The sequence below is a fragment of the Babylonia areolata genome, chromosome 21 (assembly GCF_041734735.1).
Source record: "Babylonia areolata isolate BAREFJ2019XMU chromosome 21, ASM4173473v1, whole genome shotgun sequence".
NCBI lineage: Eukaryota > Metazoa > Mollusca > Gastropoda > Neogastropoda > Buccinidae > Babylonia > Babylonia areolata.
Genome location: NC_134896.1, coordinates 42,274,472 through 42,296,328, shown reverse-complemented (window position 1 = coordinate 42,296,328; position 21,857 = coordinate 42,274,472). Strand labels below are relative to the sequence as shown.

Genomic DNA, 21,857 nt, shown 5'->3' with positions numbered 1-21,857 from the left:
GTGTGTGTGTGTGTGTGTGTGTGTGGCGCGGGGGTCCGACAGGGTGGGGTTGGTATCGAAACTGCGTTTGAGCTGTGTTAGTCTGGCCCGCTTTTGTGTGGTTGTTGAGTCGTCTACAAGTTGATTCTACCAAGGTCAAGGATTGATCTTCTGACATCGTTGGCTGACATCTGTGTGCGTGTGTGATTGTGTGACATGCAGTGCGTCTGTTAATCTTCTATAGATTTATGTAATGGAAGAAGAGAACTTGAAGCTTTATTGTCGGTTGTGTACTGGTTTCAGCAGTTTGTGCAATGAAAGGACTACTTAGTAAGTGGTAACAAAAGGCAGTTGCCGTGTGTTTCAGTAAAGTAGCTGCATAATATATATGATCGTCGTGTCCAACTATGACCATCAGAGCAGCAGAGGAGGCAACTGCTATCCTGATTCAGTATGTTGGTTAGAATTTGATTACTTGATTACAGTGGAGACAGCATTGCCCAAGTTATAAACCAAATCTAAATCTGTTGGCCAAGATGGCTTTAGGATAGTTGGCGTCAGGCAACTGAGTGCAGTTTGAGTCATGGTCCTTCAACGAAGACAATAAATGAAATCACATAGCAGTGGAGAGACCATTGTCCACACACATCTCCCTTTGCAGACTGCCCGACTGTAAGCTGATGTGTATCTCTGATACAAGCAGCAGCAGACAGAGCGAGTGGATTGTCTGAGTTACATCTTAACAAGTTCTCCAGAACCTTACAAATTTCTGCTGCATGATAGGTTAAATACACACATGCATACGCACGCACGCACCGGGCACGCGCGCGCGCGCGCACACACACACACACATCACTAGTGTGTGTTTCCGACATGTTCTTTCGTATTGTTCCACTGATATGACATGACATGAACATCCAGCCTTGGTGGCTATTTTCCACTTGACGTCAGTTAAGCATGGAGATAGCATTGTCAGATCAGCTGGCATCTGATTCGGACAACGTGACTTTAGACTAATTTTGGACGCCCACCATCGGCGGACTACTCGGGTATATCCACCCAGAAACAGACATTTGAACAGGTAAGGATGGAGGATGGAACCCCGATCCCCGGAGGACAGGCAGTGGGACGGACGCTTCCAGCTGCTCGGAGCCCATGGATAGGTTGACACGCGGCCCGTTGACATGCAAACCTCCTCCACCGTCAGGCCGACACGGCTGGTGTGTCAGCTCCTGTAAACCCGCAGCACACGGGAAAGGGTCATCGGCCTGGTTTCAGTAACACACCCATAACGCATGCGCGCGCGCGCACCCCACATCCCCCAATGCCCCCCCTCCCAACGCCCCACAAGGAAAACGAAAGCGAGAGTTGACTTGCATGGAAATTACACCACAACCATACCACCACATCTTCCTCGTGATAACGTTCCGAATGTCTGTACAGTGGAGTGGAGGACAAAAAAGTGCAGAACGCTGTAGAATTCATAGCCACCCCCCACCTCCTCCTACACACACACTTCCCCAAGTTTTATATAATAATTATGGTGGGTGTTTTGGCAGCCAGTGATCGAGTCACGCTACATTGTCACCATACCTGTCAGTGCAGGTGCCACAGGTGTTGCACTGACTGTTTCATTGTTTGTGGGGTTTTTTTTTCATTGAATTTTCATGTCTTATTTTTCTTTTTGATTCACTTGTGTAAACAAAGTGAGTATGTTTTAACCCAGTGTTCGGTTGTCTGTGTGTGTGTGTGTGGTAAACTTTAACATTGACATTTTCTCTGCAAATACTTTGTCAGTTGACACCAAATTAGGCATAAAAATAGGAAAAATTCAGTTCTTTCCAGTCATCTTGTTTAAAACAATATTGCACCTCTGGGATGGGCACACACAAAAAAAAGGAAAAAAAAAAAGAAGCCTAATTATATGCAAACTGCATTTACTGTTATATTTACATTTTTTGTATTCTCTAAACTTGGCACTTTGATCTGATATTCTGACACAACAACAAGAGCAGTCATTATTACCATTTTTTGTTCAAACAGGAACTTCTTTTGCTGAGTATGGAAGTTTTATTTATTTTGGAAACGTTTTGGTGCAGATAGTAAAAAAAGGGAAATTACTCTGTAATTAATGCTAGGGGGCTTAATTTGATTTAAACTGATCTTTCTCATCTTAAACATTACATTTTGAAATTATACTCAATACATAAAAAGCTTGTGTGTTTTACTCTCAGTGTACAGGGCTTTCACTATGTTCATTCGCCCAAGTGGTCTTTTTCGGAAAATACTAAAAGCAATACGAGTGGACTTTACAGATCTGTTGGCTGAGCCCTGAAGGTCATGGGCAAAAATCAATTGCGTACACATATTTATACACATTCAAAGCGCGTGCTCATATTCTTCTTGAACGCGAACGATGCCATTTTGTTTCAAGTTGTTGACCTGCCTGTTCAATCCTATATTCAATGGACAATACAAAATAACATGTGATGGAAAGTTGGAGAAGGAGACTGTTAAATATTTATTCATAGAAAGATTTGTGAACGCCTCATCACTTACTGGATTATGCCCCAAACTGCCATAAAAATATCCACAGAATCAGTCGGAATTCACAGTTAAAAACTGTAAACCATGCAAGTTAATACCCTTGAACTGATCACGATGAAATGAAAAAATTTCCAGTCTTGACTTTTCTCAAATGAAGTCCTTTTTACTTCTTACGACGTTTAGAAGTACTTGTACTTGGCTCTACATGTTATTAGTTTAACAAAATACTAAATTTTCATACCAACTTTAAAACTATAAAACTAGAATGAACATAAAAGAGAAATTGAATCGACCGTGTTGTACTACATTCCCGGCGGGTGTAACTAAACTTGTACATCTATCTAGATCTAGTGAAAACGGCTAAATGTTGCAGTGTGATTGCGGGGATAGCCATTAAAAAGATTTTTTTTTATTGCCCTTAAAGATTTTTTGAATGCCCAAGATACACCAGAATAATATGATTTAAACCACGTTCTCACTGCGAATACCAAAATTGATTTATCGCCCTTTAAAAAAGTATGTTAAAATGTTAAATTTTAGAAGCCACGATAGTGTAATGGATAAGTCAGTTTCTTCTCACCCGAACACGCGGGGTTCGAATCTGGTTAGGACTCTTTTTTTTCTTTTTTTTTTCTTTTTTTTTTTTAAAGCGAAGCTTTATAATAACAAATACAGAACACATTTTAACGATTAGATTTTTTTTTAAAAGTGTATCACAAGTGAGTCTTGAAGGCCTTGCCTCTCTTGTTCTCTTTATTCCATTCAAATTTCATGTTTTAATTTTTTCCTCTATTGTCGAATTTTCAGTTCACAGACGCAGAGCTTTGCAGTGTGTGTGTGTGTGTGTGTGTGTGTGTGTGTGTGTGTGTATTGGAATGTCCCAATTATGATCAGTTACGAAATAGATATGTTCCTAAAAAATATTTGTCTCCAAATCGGTTTTTAATTTTTGTAATATGCTCAAAGGAGGCAAAAAAGTCATTTTAGCTGTAAGAAAGATGATTAGATTTGCAAATGTTGCCTAGCTATACTTTTGGAGTTAAAAGACATATGTGTTTTCTCAACTTTTATGTGACATTGTTGTGTATTTGGAAATGTTTGTTCTGGGCATGAAAAGATTATTTTGCAGTAATCCTCCATACTCCAATAGGAGTGAAAGGATAATTAAAATTTGAAACTTGTGTGCGCGTGCGCGCTGACCGTTTGACTGTGAAACATTGTGAGCATATGCTTGGTGGATTGTCATGCCGACAAGCTTGGAAATTTGTGGACAGATTCGAACACTTTCATTTCACATTGCGCGGGTATGTTTAGCTTGCATATTTATACAACACTGATATTTTGCCTCATCGGACAGGGCGGTTGTTTTTTTTTGTTTTGTTTTTTCGTTATGCGTTTGTGTTTTTTCCTCTCAAAACGATGTTCCTGTTGTGACACTGTCCACTGATTCAGCACAAGAACTTTGTTAAATTCAAAACACAGTTTGAAATCTCACAACGTTTAGTCGCTTGGTTTGTTGAGTGGAAAATGCCCGTAGTTAAGATAAAATAATCTGTAGTTAAAGAAGAAATAAGCAAACAAACAACAACGCATATGAATGATATGATGAACGATGATAGATGAATAATTATGGAAAGGTTGAAGATTCAAAATGTAACACTGTTTTACCCCTTTTCACTGGGGTTTGAAAGATTACAAACAAATGACAAAAGAACATGAAAAAAGAAACCAGTAAATGAACTTAGTCAGCACATACGTGTCGAATCCATCTGAAGCCAACTCTATCAATAATGTGACGTTATTCATTTCTCAGTATGCACTCACAGGTTCAAAGAATATCAAGTAGTCTTGCAAGCACGCAGTTTATATTTTTCATCTGTTTCTGTGCTACTGTCGTTGACATTCACTCGAACTGCAGTTAAAATTGCCAGTATTTTCTTCCACTCCAGCAGACCTTGAGTGGTGGTCTGGATGCTAGTCATTCGGAAGAGACAGTAAACCGAGGTCTCGTGTGCAGCATGCCTTAGCGCACGTAAAACAACCCACGGCGACGAAAGTGTTGTACACGACAAAATTCTGAAGAAAAGTCTACTTTGATTGGAAAACAAAATTTTAATACACTTAGAGGCAGGAAAAAACAACAAAACAAACAAAAAAGGGTGGCGGTCTCAGTGTAGCGACGCCCTCTCCCTGGAGAGAGCAGCCTAAATTTCACACAGAAAAATCTTTTGACAAAAGAGTAATATATATATATTTTTTTCTTCTTTTTTTCAATTTTTTTTTTTCATAATCATTAATTTTGGAAGCATATACTTGTTTCATTCACACTGTGTCACAGTTTTTGACCCGGTGCATTGGCTGTGTGGAATGATAGTGTTGTCCAAGTGACCCTGCAGCAGTGCAGAGTTTCCCCTGTGTGTGTGTGGCCTCGTGTTGACCTGGCACTGGCAGCTTCCTGGGGACTGTCTGTCGTCTTTGGACGTGCGACCGAAGGAGCCTGGGTGTGGCTGTCTGTGTGCGTGTTAACTGAAGGAAGCAACAGCTGAAAATCATTGACAACTGACCCTTCATTCCCTTCACGTGTTTGTGCAGGCCGCATGACCCCAGGGGCCGTATGCAGATCATCACCACCCCGTCCCAACCATCACCATCACCACCACCATCATCACCATCCTTATTTCTGTCACCCCCCAGTCACCCTCCTTCACTCATGGGCACGGGAAGAGGATCCCACTCGGGGTCTGACTCCAGTTCGGGCTCAGACTCTTCTCCCCCAGTCAAGATGGGTCCTCGTGGCGAGAAGAAGGAGGAGAAAGAGGAGGAGGAGGAGGAGGAGCCCATAGACACGACCTCGTCACAGCCCTCCTCCGGCTCTGCCGTGACTTCCACTGCCTCGGTGAGCAGCTCGTCTTCACACCTCGCGAATTATCCACTCGTTGTTCAGTGTAGAACTGCTGGGAGCGTGTTCCCACACTCCTACAGTCCTGTCACTGATCCTCCGCTGCGGTCAGCGGGAAGTCCCCAGGATCGGGGTTTACGGACTGGCAGCCACGTGGATAGTCATCGTCATCACCATCATCACCATCACTCCATGACCAGCGGTGACGTTCTCGGTCACTCCTCAGAGACGATCACCACTGCCCCTCTTCTCTCGAGACGTCGTTCTTCAGAGTGCAGCAGACGTGATGGCATGGGTGAAGAATCCAGCAGCCATGCGAGTCGTGATCCAGCGTGTGAAAGAGACACAGAGGAACGTCCCTCAGGACCCGGTGGCCTAGCGGACCCTCCCTCGCCAGAGTCCGGCATGCCCGTGTACGGGTCAGAAGAAGGTTCCAGCAGCAGACGATTGAGCGGTGGTCTGCCGCCACAGTTCAGCCACCAGGCGATGCCCCAACGTCCAGAGCCTGGTGGGAGTGTTCCTCAGGGAGGTCCCTCAGAGGCAGGTGGCCGTGCGGAGGGAAGGTCCCCATGCCCGCAGCCCGGCAGCCCAACCCGCCTTCTGGAGCACAGCCACCTGGTGCAGGACGAGAAGCTGGTAGCGGCCACGCTGGCCTCGCTGAACCAGGAGGGGGGCGACCCCAGCCACATCATCAAGCAGGACCTCCGCCTCATTATCCAGTCCCGCCGCAAGGCCCAGGGCAAGGAGGAGATCCGCGTGGACTTCCAGGCCCCGCCCAAGGAGGAGGTAGTGTGTTGGGTGGTGTGTGGGTGTGGTGGTGAGGGCGGGGGGTGGAACGGGGGGGCTGTGAGTTCGTGTGTGTGTCTGTGTATGTACGCTTGCGCGCACGTTCATTTTGAGAAACCGAGTACAGGATATCGGTTAGTGAGCACCCATGTGAATTGAGGAAGTTGCACTGGTTGTGTTCCTGAACGTAATCATATCATGCGTCATTCGTGTCAGTGGGTGGGTCGCTTTGCTTCAGTGTGCTGTGTTTGAACAGAGTTCTTTCCCCTGTTTTCTCCTTTTTTGTTGTTGTTGTTGTTGTTTTTCACTCAGACTTTCTTTGTCACCACCTCCCTGTTGCACCCCCCACCCCGCCACCCTTCTCTGACACTCCGCTGTCTGCCTTGCTTTTTGATTGTGGTTCTTTTCCATTTCTCTCTCTCTGCCATTTTGTTTCGTTTTAATGACTTTAACCACATTTCTAGTGATTGTTTCCTCGCATGCAGTGCCAGCTTGGTTGTCAGAGAGAGAGAGAGAGAGAGAGAGATTCCGATTCTGAGATATTTATTCAGAAAGGCTATAGCCTTATTTGAAGTGGTGAGATACATGTATCATGTAGTTAAAGATTACCGACAACCGAAAATTCACACAAGCTTTTCCATTCAGTTATTAGAGAGAGATAGTTATATGTACGCTTGTTAGTCACTATCAGTCTATGAAAGATACACTGGCTTAATTAAAGTTTTGTAGAATTTTTTTTCGGTGCAACAAAATGGGACATCGCAACCACGACTTTAACCTCATAAAAAATCATTGTACTAGTGATATTTATTCTCTCTACTACATTCCCGATAAATTGCATTCACACGTTGCAACAAATGCGGCGTCTCGACTGAAAGGCCATGGGAGATAATTGGAAGTCAGCTCAAACATGTCTCAGCTGGAAACAGAACGTTCCATTTTTATTTGTTTGTTTAATCACTATTTTGTGGGTGTTTTTTTTAAACATGTCACAAAGCATCACTGTCATTACATAGACGAACAGGCACGACAAGAACACCTCACATAAAGTCCTGACGAATGTACCAAGCAATTTTTGTGTGACGAATATCTTCACAGCAAGAATTGAAGGCTTTCATTTTGGGTTTCAGGCAAACCCGCCAGAGCTTTGGAGTGGGAGGGGTGGGGTGAAGGAGAGAGTGGGAGTGCGGTGGGGGGGGGGGGGGGGAGAGAGGTTGGGCAGTCATGATTGATTTAGTTGACATGACTGAAGCATTGAAACTTTCCATAGAACGTAGTTTGAGCCAACACTACACGGTGGGCTCAAGGTTTCAAAGACCCCCCTCTCCCGCCCCGTCCCTCGCCCCCAACCATGCGCGCACTCCTCACACACAAACATGCACACATGCACCAGCGCATACACACTCGTGCGTGCACGTATGCACAAAGGCACGCACACATGCACGAACGCGTGCGCACGAACGCACGCACACGCACGCATACACTCGCGCGCAGCCGTAAGTGCCATGCTTCTGCGTTCTCAAACTATGAGACACCCCTTTTCCGCGCACTTCATGACTGAATAGATCAACACAGAATGAATAGATCAACACAGACCAAAGAAGAGAAAGACGATTTGTTCCGGGAAACCCTTCCAGCTTGGACTTGTTTATCGCGAAACCCACGGTGTCTGTGCAATGACAGAATCACATTCATCATGTCGGACACACGCGTTTCTTGCTTTGAGGTGTCCCATTTATTGCTCCAGTTTGAAATAGCTGGAGACCATTATGAATTAATTAAACTAGCAGAGGTTCTGTTGTTGAGCGTCGTTAGAAAGTGTTTGGCATTCATGCAGAGTTTCTTTCTTTTTTTAAAAATTACTTTCTCTCGTCTTTTTCTCCATCATTCCTGTTCTCTCTCTGCCTTTCCACATGATATTTCCTTCTGTGAGAAATAATTATGTCCAGTGTTGGGATGGACAGAAGTATTTTCCGTTTTGTTGGTCCATTGGTATGTTGATACATGTGTCTTCTGTATTTATATTCACAGACTGCAAAAAATGTCTACAGGTATAACTAACAGCAGGATGCTCTCTACACAATGCATGTTGTGTACCAGTCAGAACGGTCCCAGTTAAACAGATGTGCCCGCCATCCCACCTACCCCCCTCAAAATCCGCCCCCTCACCCACAAACCTCTCTGCACGCATTTTAAAATTGTGTGTGGCACTTCAGAATTAGGGCACCACTCTAACTGGATGGAATTCGTCAGTGTCTGCCTACACAAAATTTGCGCACGTTTATTATGGTTATGATTTATTATTATCACCATCATCATCATCATCATTATTATTATTATTATTATTGTTATATATTCTTCTTGCGAACAGAACTGAGTTGTAAATAAAGGCCCCTTTTCCCTACAATGTAGACGACTCGGTTTCATGGATAAGATAAGGAGGATGTATTGCCGAATAGTTCTGACCGAAGGAGCTGCAGGTTTTCTCCCCCTCCCCCACCCCACCCACCCCTTCCTCATTGCGTGAGAAGCGGTATTTTATCTCCACGTTCTGACAAAGTTTGCCAACTCCGATTGTTAATTTTGCACTCTCAGTGAGTTTGAATTTCTTGTTTAAATTCATTTCTTTTTTCTTTTCTTTCTTCCTTTTTTTGTGAGGGGCGTGGGGGGCACCGGCAGTTTATTGTGGGACTCGTTCTGCTGTGTGTTTGAACACAGGACAATGGGGGCACTATTTGTCCCTTGTCAAGCGGGCTTTAAAAAAAAAAATTAAATTATTTATTTATTATTATTATTTTTAATTCATTTTGAGACTTTCCTGTCAGGCGTCCCGAACTTGTCGAAACAACGCGGCGCGAAGCGAAGAACTATTTGCCCAGGGGCACATCTGTCGTAGGGGCCGTTTAGTGTCAGCCCGTGCAATGGACCCAAGTCATTGACATGTATTCGGGGGTGGTGGGGGTGGGGGGCGATGGTGGCAAGATGGACATATATATATATATATATAGAGAGAGAGAGATAGATAGATAGATAGATAGACAGATAGATAGATATGTATAGGGGGAAAATCGTGGCAAGACTGAATTGTTTTAAAATTTTGAATTTATTTATTTATTTCGTTTAGTGTGTGTCCGGAGGGGGGGGGACACACTTGTGGGGGAGGGGGATGTAAGGCTGGGGACAATGTACGGTCCATTTTAAAGGGGTATGGTGAAAAAGGGGTATGGTGAATAGAGGTGAACAACAAAACCGTAGCAAATCGTTTGATCAAACAAGTGAGATTGCAGACAAATGTTTAAGAGCACATTACAGAGCGTTTAATGAAAGAGTTGATTTCAGTACAAGGACTCGTTTTTTTGATGACAGAAGTTAAATTCAGTTTGTGTGTGTGTGTGTGTGTGAACAAACAGGAAAACAGCGCATTGTTAAAAAAAGAAAAAGAAAAGGGGAAACTACCAGCAATAACAACCCCTCGCCAACTACCCCCCAGTTTTGCCTCCCCCCCCTGCCACCCTCACCCGCACCCTCACCCTCACCCTCCACCTGTATTGCTATCCAGGTGGAGCAATGATGTGAGGGGATCAACATGAATCAAAACAAGTGGCTTTTTTTCCCCCCCCCCCTAATTTATTTCTACCCTTTAGAAAGAGAGCTGTATGGGGATGGCGGAAGCGGGAAAAACAGCGTGCAGTGACTGGAACGTAACACAGCAGCGTGGAGCCAGCACCTTCACTCTCCCCTCCACCCTTCCCCTTCCTCATCATTTCCTCCAGTTAAAAAAATAAATAAATAAAGGGGAAAAAAAATGTATACATTTGGGCCAACAGCAAAGTGAGAGCTGCATTATCGATGGTTTCTCCAGTCAATGGGAAATCATTTACAGTTTAGTCTTTTGTGAAGGACAATGACTCTCAAACTAGGAGGCAAAATTGCACTGGCTCTTAGTGCTGCAGTCTTGTGGGCTAGTTGGCCTTTGAAATCATCCCAGCGCCGACTGTCCTAAAACCCTCTTGACCGAGAGAGTGGGGATGTACTTGGGCAAGACACTCTCCACTGTAATCAAATTCTAGCAGTTGCCTCCTCTGTTGTTCTGATGGTCATAGTCGGACACGACTATTATATATATATATATATATATATATATATATAGAGAGAGAGAGAGAGAGAGAGAGAGAGAGAGAGAGAGATTTACAAACATACAGCTAGATGACCCAACACACACACACACACACACACACACACACACACACAGAGTGATTACCATTATTCAATCGACAAGGCCACTGCCCCCCTTTGCAGTGCAGATAGATTATCACCTTATTCATATGGATTCATGAAGCATGCACACTTCTACTGGCATGACTCTTCAGTAACTCGTAAACGTGTGTGTGTGTGTGTGTGTGTGTATACAAGGGCAAGATTACAGTACAAACTATTTTCATTTAAAAAAACCGGAAATGTCACGGGAGATTTGTGTGTGTGTGTGTGTGTGTGTGTGTGTGCAAACAGAATGTCAACGGAATAGAGTCTTCTGTTTATTTTTGTCTGTGTGTAATTAGTATGTCAACGGAATAGAGTCTTCTGTTTATTTTTGTCTCAGAATCATCTAACACAGGTCAACATGGCACAAAAGGGACTTTTTTCTTTGGCGGCATGAAGTGCATATCGTAATGATGTTGACAGAACTATAACAGAAGGGAAGATTGTGCTGAGGCACTTGTCAGTGGAATAAAACTAAAAAGAACGACGATTAAAAAAAAAAAAAAAAAAAAAAAAAAAGAAAAGGGAGAGTGGGGGGGAGGGGGTGGGGTTGAGGGGGATAGAGAGTTTGAAACCGTCTGCCACGATTTTTTTTTTGGGGGGGGTAACATTTTTTTTCTCCGGGAATTATGTGGCATGCATGACAAGGGTCCATAGAAGGCGGCTGCGGCATTGCATTACGTTTGTCATGTGCGATAAATCCCCAATGAACACCACAAAACAACAAGAACGATGTGTGTGTGCACCGTGCTGTGCTGTGTTGGTGTCCATGCAGCCGAGCGGCGAGCAATGGCAGCGGGCTGTCAAGCGACGTGACCAAAACCGCCGTGCCGCTCAGCGATTTCGTCACAAGCAGCGGCAGATCTCCTCTTCACTGGCCGATGTGAGTATCAAGATGTTGACATGAGATACTTATGGTAATGTCCAGTTTCAGCGTCCTAGATTATTGCACCTGTTGGTTACATTTCCATGGTTTGTATGACGAAAAACGGAAAAAGCAAGATCATTGGTGGCACGTTAGTTTAGTGACTGAATCCGCATCAAACCTGAGTAAAATAACGAACAGAATAAGAGTTCAGATCTACCGAAAATGGGTTACAACATATACTATCGTTTCATACATGCACGAAAATTGCCAGTAAAATAGGTGCATTGATCTAGGATGCTAAACTTTGACTTAACCGATATATATATATATATATGATATGTGTGTGTGTGTGTGTTTATTTATTCATTCATATTTTTAGTTTGTTTATTTATTTATATTATGTCATTTCATTTCATTTTCCCGCAAGGTCTGACCAAGCGAGTTGGTTTTACGTACGGCAAGTATACAATCACAACTCTCAATATGAGCAAGATCCTTTCTTGCTGAAACGGCTTGCACTGGGTAGAGGTGAGTTTAACCTGTGTGGCGATCTACCCTCAAGGTCAAGCTGTTCGTGGCTGTGGTCTTTCATTGCACTGGGTGAACTGTGAAGCACTTGATACTGGAGAGAGAGAGCAGTCACGTCAGGGCCTCACGCCCTTCGTGATGCAGAAATCCTCTCGGGGCCAGCAGGAAACGCCACGGTGCAAGTCGTGGTCTAAGGGAGATAACCAGATTCCGTTCCTGTTTGTCAAGGGCGTCGCTCTATCGTCTCGTTTTGTGTTGTAGTGACGCATATTGTTGTTTCTCTTTGTTTGTTTGTTTTTTTAAATACGAAATGCCGTTTTTTTTTTTATTGGCTGACTTGTACGGTACTAGAAAAATGTACAAACTGTACGCGCGCGCACTTGTGTGTGTGTGTGTGTGTGTGTGTGAAACCTGACAGAATGACACAACAAACGAATGGTGAGCGCCTAAAGGCGACTCTACACAAGGTTGCAGCCTGTTCTGCAAATGACTCCATGTTTGCAAAGTGCGTAGACCTTTGTCTCTTACAAAGGATCTTCTTCCTCTTTTTTCTGATCAAGGATCTTCTTCTTCTTCTACTTTGCCCTTAGCTCTGTGAAGACTCGTGTGGGTTCAGCACAGAGGCACTGTTCACCAGATCTCTCCCGACACTATCAGCATGTGGTTTTGCAAATGGTTTCCATGTTGATTCTGCAATGTTGTCAGTCCATCAACTGTTGTTTTTTTCTGTCCCCACCTCCCTCCCCCCTCTGACTGTGCTATGTGTGCAGTGTGTGAAACACAGTGTAATGTGCACAGAGAGTGAAACACTGTGATGTGTACAGAGAGTGAAACACAGTGTGATGTGTGTAGAGAGTGAAACACTGTGTGATGTGTGCAGAGAGTGAAACACAGTGTGATGTGTGTAGAGTGAAACACAGTATGATGTGTTCAGTGAGTGAAACACAGTGTGATGTGTGCAGAGAGTGAAACACAGTGTGATGTGTTCAGTGAGTGAAACACAGTGTGATGTGTGTAGAGTGAAACACAGTATGATGTGTTCAGTGAGTGAAATACAGTGTGATGTGTGTAGAGAGTGAAACACAGTGTGATGTGTGCAGAGAGTGAAACACAGTGTGATGTGTGCAGAGAGTGAAACACAGTGTGATGTGTGTAAAGAGTGAAACACAGTGTGATGTGTGCAGAGTGAAACACAGTGTGATGTGTGCAGAGAGTGAAACACAGTGTGATGTGTGTAGAGTGTGAAACAGTGTGATGTGTGCAGAGTGAAACACAGTATGATGTGTTCAGTGAGTGAAACACAGTGTGATGTGTGTAGAGTGAAACACAGTGTGATGCGTGTAGAGAGTGAAACACAGTGTGATGTGTGCAGAGAGTGAAACACAGTGTGATGCGTGTAGAGAGTGAAACACAGTGTGATGTGTGCAGAGAGTGAAACACAGTGTGATGTGTGCAGAGAGTGAAACACAGTGTGATGTGTGTAGAGTGAAGCACAGTGTGATGTGTGCAGAGTGAAACACAGTGTGATGTGTGTAGAGAGTGAAACACAGTGTGATGTGTGCAGTGAGTGAAACACAGTGTGATGTGTGCAGAGAGTGAAACACAGTGTGATGTGTGTAAAGAGTGAAACACAGTGTGATGTGTGTAGAGAGTGAAACACAGTGTGATGTGTGTAGAGAGTGAAACACAGTGTGATGTGTGTAGAGTGAAACACAGTGTGATGCGTGTAGAGAGTGAAACACAGTGTGATGTGTGCAGTGAGTGAAACACAGTGTGATGTGTGCAGAGAGTGAAACACAGTGTGATGTGTGTAAAGAGTGAAACACTGTGTGATGTGTGCAGAGAGTGAAACACAGTGTGATGTGTGTAGAGAGTGAAACACAGTGTGATGTGTGCAGAGAGTCAAACAGCTGGAAACAGTGCATGCCGACCTGATGTCGGAGCTCCAGAACTTGGAAACAGAGAAGCTGGGTCTCCTCCGCATGGTGTCCCAGCACATCCGAGTCTGCAAGGACTTTGATTTCAAGGTCAAGCTTCAGCAGGCCCTCGGCTACCAGCTTGTCACCTCGGACCCCAGAAAGTGGCCATCATAGTGACTGACCCACCCTTTTTCTGCTGGTGACCCACTGTCCCAGTGTGTTGTTTTGGAGTGAGAGGTTGACCGAGAGAGTGCATGTTAGCGTGTGTTTTTGAATTTATTTGATCTGCGTTTTTTTTTAAGAGATTTGATTTTTTTAAAATTATATAAATTTGCATCTGAAAGGAGAGAGAGGGAGAGTATTTGTGACTCACAGTTTTGGATTATATTTTTGCATCAGAAGTGATTTTTTTTAAGTGCCATAAGGTTTCAATCATTTGGGTTGTTGTTTGTGGGTTATGTTTTTTTGTGTTGATTTGCTTTTTTGTTCAATATTTTTTGTGGTTGGTGAAAGCTGGGAATACTGTCAGCGCTTGAAATGAAGTTCACTTGGGCCGGATGTTCTGTTGTGAGCCATTCCCCAGTCTGTTCAGGTTGCCTTTGGTCACAATTCGCTTTGAGTTCACAGCATTTGCGAAATCATTCACCCAGTCTCTTCAGACTGTGTGTGTGTGTGTGTGTGTGTGTTGTGTTGTGTGTGTGTGTGTGTGTGTGTGTGTGTGTGTGTGTGTGTAATCTGTTACACTTTCCAGAACAAGACAGATGTACAGAAAGCTTTACAAAATGTCTTGCTGAAAATAGTCGGTGACATGAACGCCAATCACCTTTGGACTCCTGGAGAAAAGAATGGTTATCTGTAGAGTGTCCTGTGTTTTGTGGAATATAATTTATACTGGTTCATGTTCAGGGGTTATGACAATGAGGTCATCATCCACATATATCTCTTGTGTGTGTGTGTGTGTGTGTTTGTAGCACGGCCCATGACTAATAAGACAGTGCAAGTGAAACGCGTCTTGTATTAACACCTTAATCGGCACCGTAAACGGGCCCTTACATGTAAACTGATCTTTACATGTAAATGTGCCCATACATGTAAATGGGCCTTATGTGTAAACTGTCCTTTAATGCAGATGGGTCCTTACATGTCAAACCCCGTTGGTCAGTGTGACCCGAGCACAGTCAGAACTGCAGGTCACAGAATGCAAAAGGAAAAGGAACTGTGACTTTGCTGTTGTGACTGAGCAGACGGTAGCTGATCTTTTCACCGGATATTGATGTCCCATGGGAAAAAAACCATGAAGGTTTTGCGTTCACCTGTGTACCATTCATATTGGTTGCATTCCAAACAAATACTAATGCAAACCTGGGTGATAATTATATCCGCCGTGCTCAATAGACCGTGAATGTTTGGAACTGTGACATTTGTGCCAACAAGAACAAGAAGAATGTGAAATGTGTAGTACGTGGGACGGACATGCAGAACCAGAAATATGACTTGTGCACACTGACTGATAATCATGTAATTCTGTAATGTCAGCATAACATGAAGATTTGTTGAATTTGGAGGATATTCCACAAGCCATTGTCAGTAGCCTATACTGTGCATAGTTTTGCCCAAACCGGAGTCTCGAGATGGGGAAGAAGAGGTGAACAGACGTGTTTTGCACTTGGTTTATGACATTGTTTTTGTAAGTTTTAACAGCCAGTTTAATCGCCGATTGGTTTGAAATCTATCCGTCAATACCATTCATCAAGTATGTTTCCGAAGCATCCATATGATTCCACAAGAAATACCTGTAAGCCGCCCACTGCGATCGCCTTCAGGTATGATGAGGTCACATGTTTCAGACGAGCCAGATGAGTATTGGGAGAGGAGGAAAACACATTTCCCCAGAGAGAGACAAAAGACATAATGATATATCGTGCATTTTGTAACAAAATTGTTATCCAGTGCTTTGTTATGAATGATAAGGCACACGATTTCCTCCACTGGCACTTGTCATGAAATATGAAATTTACTGTCTACGATTATTTGTTTTTGTGGTTGGGGTGGGTGGGGGTGGAGGAGGGTGTACAGAAATGTTGCTTCTGTTTCTCTTTGGCCCAGTACCTTACCAACATTGGTATGGCTGGAGTATCATCCCCAGCTACCATTCAGTATGTGTCTGTGCGTGGGTTTGTGCATACGTGCGCACGCAGGGATGTGTGTGTGTCTCACACTGAGGATGTGTGGCATTTAAGGGTACAGGTATGACCCAGCTGATTTCCTTTGACAGCTTTACTGTTTGTTGTTTTTATCAAGCTACTGTGCTACATTTATCATCTCTCGTGCATTTATTTAATCTGCTTTATCCACTTATATGCTGCAGCATTATATGTATATCTTTGTATATGTATTGTTTAGTCGTCCTTATAAACTCGGTGATGCTGTTTTTGTAGCTTTAGTGCCATCTGTATATGTACATTAAAAAAAAAGAAAGGAAATTTTTTTTCGTCCTTTGAAACTTGATTCCTTTTCACGTATGAACACAAATGTTCAAAATTAATTATCTATGCCCCATTTACAAAATATCAAAAGTGCGTTATTTGTTTGTCATAGAAGAGGCACACGTATGCTTTCAGTAACGGAAATAAAAAATCATTGAAAATTTCTATCAAAGGAATGGGTTTGTAAACTGGGCTTCATCTGGATTGTTTTCTTCCCTTTTTTCTGATTTGCTAATTTGCTTTGGCTGTGTGATTTTGTTTTAATCCCCCCAAAAACAACAAACACACAAACAAAAACAGGGCGTTCCAGTTCATCAATTTAAGGAATTATGGGACTAGAAGGGCAAAGATGGAAGAGAGAAAGAGACAGAGAGAGTGTGTGTGTTTTTGGGGAGGGGCAAGACCCATAACTCCTGTTATGTTCAGCACTGCCCGGATTATCTTGCTATTCATTGCATATTGAAATGTAGGGGGAAAGTTATATGATAAATACAGTTCTAGCCTATGAGAATGCGCTTCGTCAGAATTGCAGTTGAATGCGCGACAATTATCGTTTGTTTGAAAGTCTACTGATATATTTACACTTACATAGATGACCTCGTGTCACTGGATCAGAGCAGTGTTATTTGCCTGTGTGGCCTTTTTACTGTATTTTTTGTTTGGCTTTGAAGTTATTTTTTCCTTTTTTATTATGATTTTTTGTAATGTGGGGATGATAGATTAACCAGAATGGCTGGCGTCCTCAGCATGGCCTGGTCTTATTTGCCATACAGAATGGCTGGCGTCCTCAGCATGGCCTGGTCTGATTTGCCATACAGAATGGCTGGCGTCCTCAGCATGGCCTGGTCTGATTTGCCATACAGAATGGCTGGCGTCCTCAGCATGGCCTGGTCTGATTTGCCATAAAGAGCTGAATGGTTGGGATACTGTGTCATGAACTATGTTTTGTGGGTTTGTACTTGTGTTTTTTTGCATATGTGACAGTTTCGTGTTGACACGGTTGAGTATTTGTATGGTTTGACAGTCCTGATATGGCCCTGTGTGGTCGGCTGGACTCTAAGCAACAAGAATAAGAACAGATAATCCCCTGCCGTCAGTCCTGCACTTGGGGAAGATTGTCCACGTGTCCTGTTTACATGGCGCCTTGAATTGTGCAGATGTACAGCCAGCGTTATTTGTTCACAGTGTGCATTGGAAAGGAGTGATCTCATGACCAAGTGCCCAAAGGTTAACACTGCACTGGAGAGAGACTGACTGATATGAAAATGATTATTTTTATACTCGGGCAGAAGAAGCTTTTGGTAAGTGTGACTGTGAGCACCACACAAACGGGAAATAATGGACAACATATCGGGACATCATCAGCAGCTGATGCCTTCATACTCGTGCTTTTGAATGAAGAAGGAAGTGGTCAGTATAGATAAGGACGGAGCAGTTGAGTTAAAATTCGGGAAGTGAAAACCAGTCAAGAAAAACTATGGATAGACTGGATGGGAACGTGAGAAAAGAACAGAAAATGTGATGCTGCACTGCCAAGATGTCGCTGATAAATGGTTGGCGTATGTACACATGCATGGTGTTTCTCATGGTCTGTTTTCTTTGTTTCTTCTCATTGTTTGTTGCTGTTGTTTTTCTCTCTGAATTTCCATTGTTCTGTGGATCGCAAAGTGTCATTTGCTGGAAGAGGTAGGGGTAAAGTGCTGTTCTGTTCAGACACATCATTTAAAAGATGCCTGGTGAGAACAGTTATTTGAGAAGTTGTAGTTCCTTATGTATGTGTGTTGTGCATGTGTGTGGATTAAACCATTTTTACTGCTGAGAACATAGATGTTATGCTGTTGAAGCAAGCCAAAAAGGAATCTATTTTTGTCAGTGGACTTCTTTGTCTACAAAGTCACAGTTATGGTGCTAACATCTGTTTCACCATCGTACATATGTATATACAAATGTATATATAGATGTATATATATCGAATGCTGATGTTGATTAGATAAGTAATTTGCTTTCAATAGAGCCGCTAAGGTCATTGTTATTGTTGCACTTTGGAGTTGGCCACAGACTTATGCTTGCTTGTTGTACTTAGCTGAACTAGAGTGGCTGTGCTGTGTTGCATTCCTGTTTGCCAGAGGGTTTAGGGGGGTGGGGTGGGGGTGTGTGTGTTAAGGGAAGGGTGGGTTGGGTTCTGTCATGGAAATAAATGATGGAAGACGTCCATACCAGTTGGTAGTTCACTGAAACGAAAGGAAAAGAAAGACAGAAATAAGGGAAGAACGATAACCGTGATTATGACAGCAGTGCTGTCGGCAGTTCCCTCCCTTGCCTCGTCATGTCCCTGTGCCCCAGCTCACTGACCAACTCAGTCACTGCCAGTGCTTGATCATCAGACATTTACACTTCATCTTCCTCCACCTCCTGCTTCTTCCTCAGTTACTCCTTGTTCTTTTTTTATTCTTGTTTTTGTTGTTTTTCTTCTTCCTCTCCTTCCTCCCCATCCTCCTCTCATTCCACCCCATCCTCCTCTCCTTCCTCCTCTCCTTCCTCCCCATCCTCCTCTCCTTCCTCCTCTCCTTCCTCCCCATCCTCCTCTCCTTCCTCCTCTCCTTCCTCCCCATCCTCCTCTCCTTCCTCCCATCCTCCTCTCCTTCCTCCCCATCCTCCTCCCCTTCCTCCCCTCCTTCCTCCTCTCCTTCCTCCCCATCCTCCTCTCCTTCCTCCTCTCCTTCCTCCCCATCCTCCTCTCCTTCCTCCCCATCCTCCTCTCCTTCTCCTTCCTCCTCTCCTTCCTCCCCATCCTCCTCTCCTTCCTCCTCTCCTTCCTCTCCTTCCTCCTCCCCATCCTCCTCTCCTTCCTCCTCCCCATCCTCCTCTCCTTCCTCCCCATCCTCCTCTCCTTCTCCTTCCTCCTCTCCTTCCTCCCCATCCTCCTTCCTCCCCATCCTCCTCTCCTTCCTCCTCTCCTTCCTCCCCATCCTCCTCTCCTTCCTCCCCATCCTCCTCTCCTTCCTCCTCTCCTTCCTCCCCATCCTCCTCTCCTTCCTCCCCATCCTCCTCTCCTTCCTCCTCTCCTTCCTCCCCATCCTTCCTCCTCTCCTTCCTCCCCATCCTCCTCTCCTTCCTCCCCATCCTCCTCCCCATCCTTCTCCCCATCCTCCTCTCCTTCCTCCCCATCCTCCTCTCCTTCTCATCCTCCTCTCCTTCCTTACCATCCTCCTCTCCTTCCTTACCATCCTCCTCTCCTTCCTCCTGTCCTTCCTCCCCATCCTCCTCTCCTTCCTCCCCATCATCCTCTCCTTCCTCCTGTCCTTCCTCCCCATCCTCATCTCCTTCCTCCTCTCCTTCCTCCCCATCCTCCTCTCCTTCCTCCCCATCCTCCTCTCCTTCCTCGCCATCCTCCTCTCCTTCCTCCTCTCCTTCCTCCTTTCCTTCCTCCCCTTCCTCCTCTCCTTCCTCCTCATCCTCCTCTCCTTCCTCACCATCCTCCTCTCCTTCCTCCTCCCCATCCTCCTCTCCTTCCTCCTCCCCATCCTTCTCTCCTCTCCTTCCTCCCCTTCCTCCTCTCCTTCCTCGCCATCCTCCTCTCCTTCCTCCCCATCCCTTTAGCCTTTTTCTGCTGCTTTCTTTCTCTCTTCCTTCCTCTCCCTCTTTTCTTCTATTGCAGTTCTTCGCACAGTTGCTTTTACGAATGGACCTGAATATAATGGCTCTTTTCACCTTCTCCTTCCACCTCTCGTCCATTTTCAGGCAGCCATACTCGGTATTCGGGGAGTAGGCGGGATGCGAGAAATGTGTGTATAGTTAACTGTGTGTGATAACTGCCCGACACACTGTGCACTGTCACGTAAGAAGAGAAGTAATTTTTTTTGTTGTCGTTTGCATTGTTTTGTCTTTACAGTAGGTGCCTGAAATGGTGCCATTGTGTGTTGGTTTGTTGTGGTCAGGTTGGTTGGTTGTGTGGTCAGGTTGGTTTGTTGTGTGGTCAGGTTGGTTGGTTGTGTGGTCAGGTTGGTTGGTTGTGTGGTCAGGTTGGTTGGTTGTGTGGTCAGGTTGGTTGGTTGTGTGGTCAGGTTGGTTTGTTGTGGTCAGGTTGGTTTGTTGTGGTCAGGTTGGTTGGTTTGTTGTGGTCAGGTTGGTTTGTTGTGTGGTCAGGTTGGTTGGTTGTGTGGTCAGGTTGGTTGGTTGTGTGGTCAGGTTGGTTTGTTGTGGTCAGGTTGGTTTGTTGTGGTCAGGTTGGTTTGTTGTGTGGTCAGGTTGGTTGGTTGCATGGTCAGGCAGCTTGATGTCACGTGAGGAAACTAGGACTGTTGTGTTGTGTGTGTGTGCAAGGTTCCAACAGAACCTCCCCCTCCCTGCCACTCCCCTCTTTCTCTCCTCTCCGTCACCCCCTTCAAAGTGTTCGGGGTGGGGGGGGGGGGGCATGGTTACATTGGTTTGTTTTAAAATATCATTCCGGTGTTAACGCTTGTATACCTCAGTTTTTTGCTTGTTTGGTTTGTTTTGTATTTTTCGAGGAGTGAGATTTGGTGGGAGTGGGGGAGTGGGGGTGGGGTCTCTTTTTGATTAATTGTGCAGATTTCTTGAGAGCATGTTTTCTTTTTCGTGGTTCTTTGAATTTGCTTTGATTGTATGTCATCAAATTTGATTTTTTTTTTTTCTGTCTGTGTCTCTCGTCTGTCTCTCTGTCTGGTTCTCTTATCAATAGGTTCATTGTGAAATAGAGACCATACTTTATTTTCGTTCTGATTTCAGTTGAAAACAAGGGATTATATTTCATTTTGTTGTCTTTTTTTTATATTACTAGTTACATCTTTGACTAATTAATAAAGTTATTGATTTGTGAAAATCGCCGATTTCCATTCTTCAGTATAATTATGACAGGTCGATTGACCGGTGTTCTCAGTAGTTTCGGTTAAATCTCTGATTGCACTGGTTTGTTTCATTTTAATGGTTCATTTACTGATTGACACAATAAGTTGTTAAACCGCTGATTTTCAGTGATGTTATCTCAATCTTTAACATATGTACAATGATCGATGTGGTTTTTAATTTTGTGTTTAACTGGCAGAATGAATGTATTCTTTCGTAATCGTTCTTCAGCAGTTGTGTACGTATAAGGTTTATCCGTGAAATTCGCAGAGCTGGTTTTTTTTTGTTTTTTTTTTGTTTGTTTGTTTTTTGGGGTTTTTTTTGCTGTTATTGATTATTGCGACCAACGATGACTGGTATCTTCCAAATAAAATAATCTGAAAGTATACACTTAGCCTTGCACGTATACTGTTGAGAGAGAGAGGTGGGGGAGGGCGAGGGGAGGGGGGGGGGGGTTGCGAGAGAGAGGGAGAGGTGGGGGAGGGCGAGGGGAGGGGCGGGGGGGGTGCGAGAGAGAGGGAGAGGTGGGGGAGGGCGAGGAGAGGGGCGGGGGGGGTGCGAGAGAGAGGGAGAGGTGGGGGAGGGCGAGGGGGGGGGTGCGAGAGAGAGGGTGCGAGGGAAAACGATGGAGACAGACAGACGTGGGGCAGGAGTAGCGGGGTGAGTGATCCAGTGGTAAGTGTTAGAGTGAGACAGAAGAAACTGATTTGATGAAAGGTTGA

General features: G+C 44.3%; 1 protein-coding gene across 3 annotated transcripts in view; it reads left to right on the top strand.

The window, feature by feature from the left end:
- LOC143296221 (uncharacterized) overlaps positions 1-21,857 on the top strand; it is a 29,038-nt gene that overhangs the window by 2,463 nt on the left and 4,718 nt on the right. The window contains exons 1-2 of one of the 3 annotated variants that reach the window (XM_076608044.1): positions 57-174; positions 5,119-6,211. In XM_076608044.1, the coding sequence (XP_076464159.1) occupies positions 5,141-6,211 (1,071 nt within the window). In that variant the 5' untranslated portion in view covers positions 57-174; positions 5,119-5,140. The other 2 variants (XM_076608042.1, XM_076608043.1) reach the window with 2 other exon arrangements.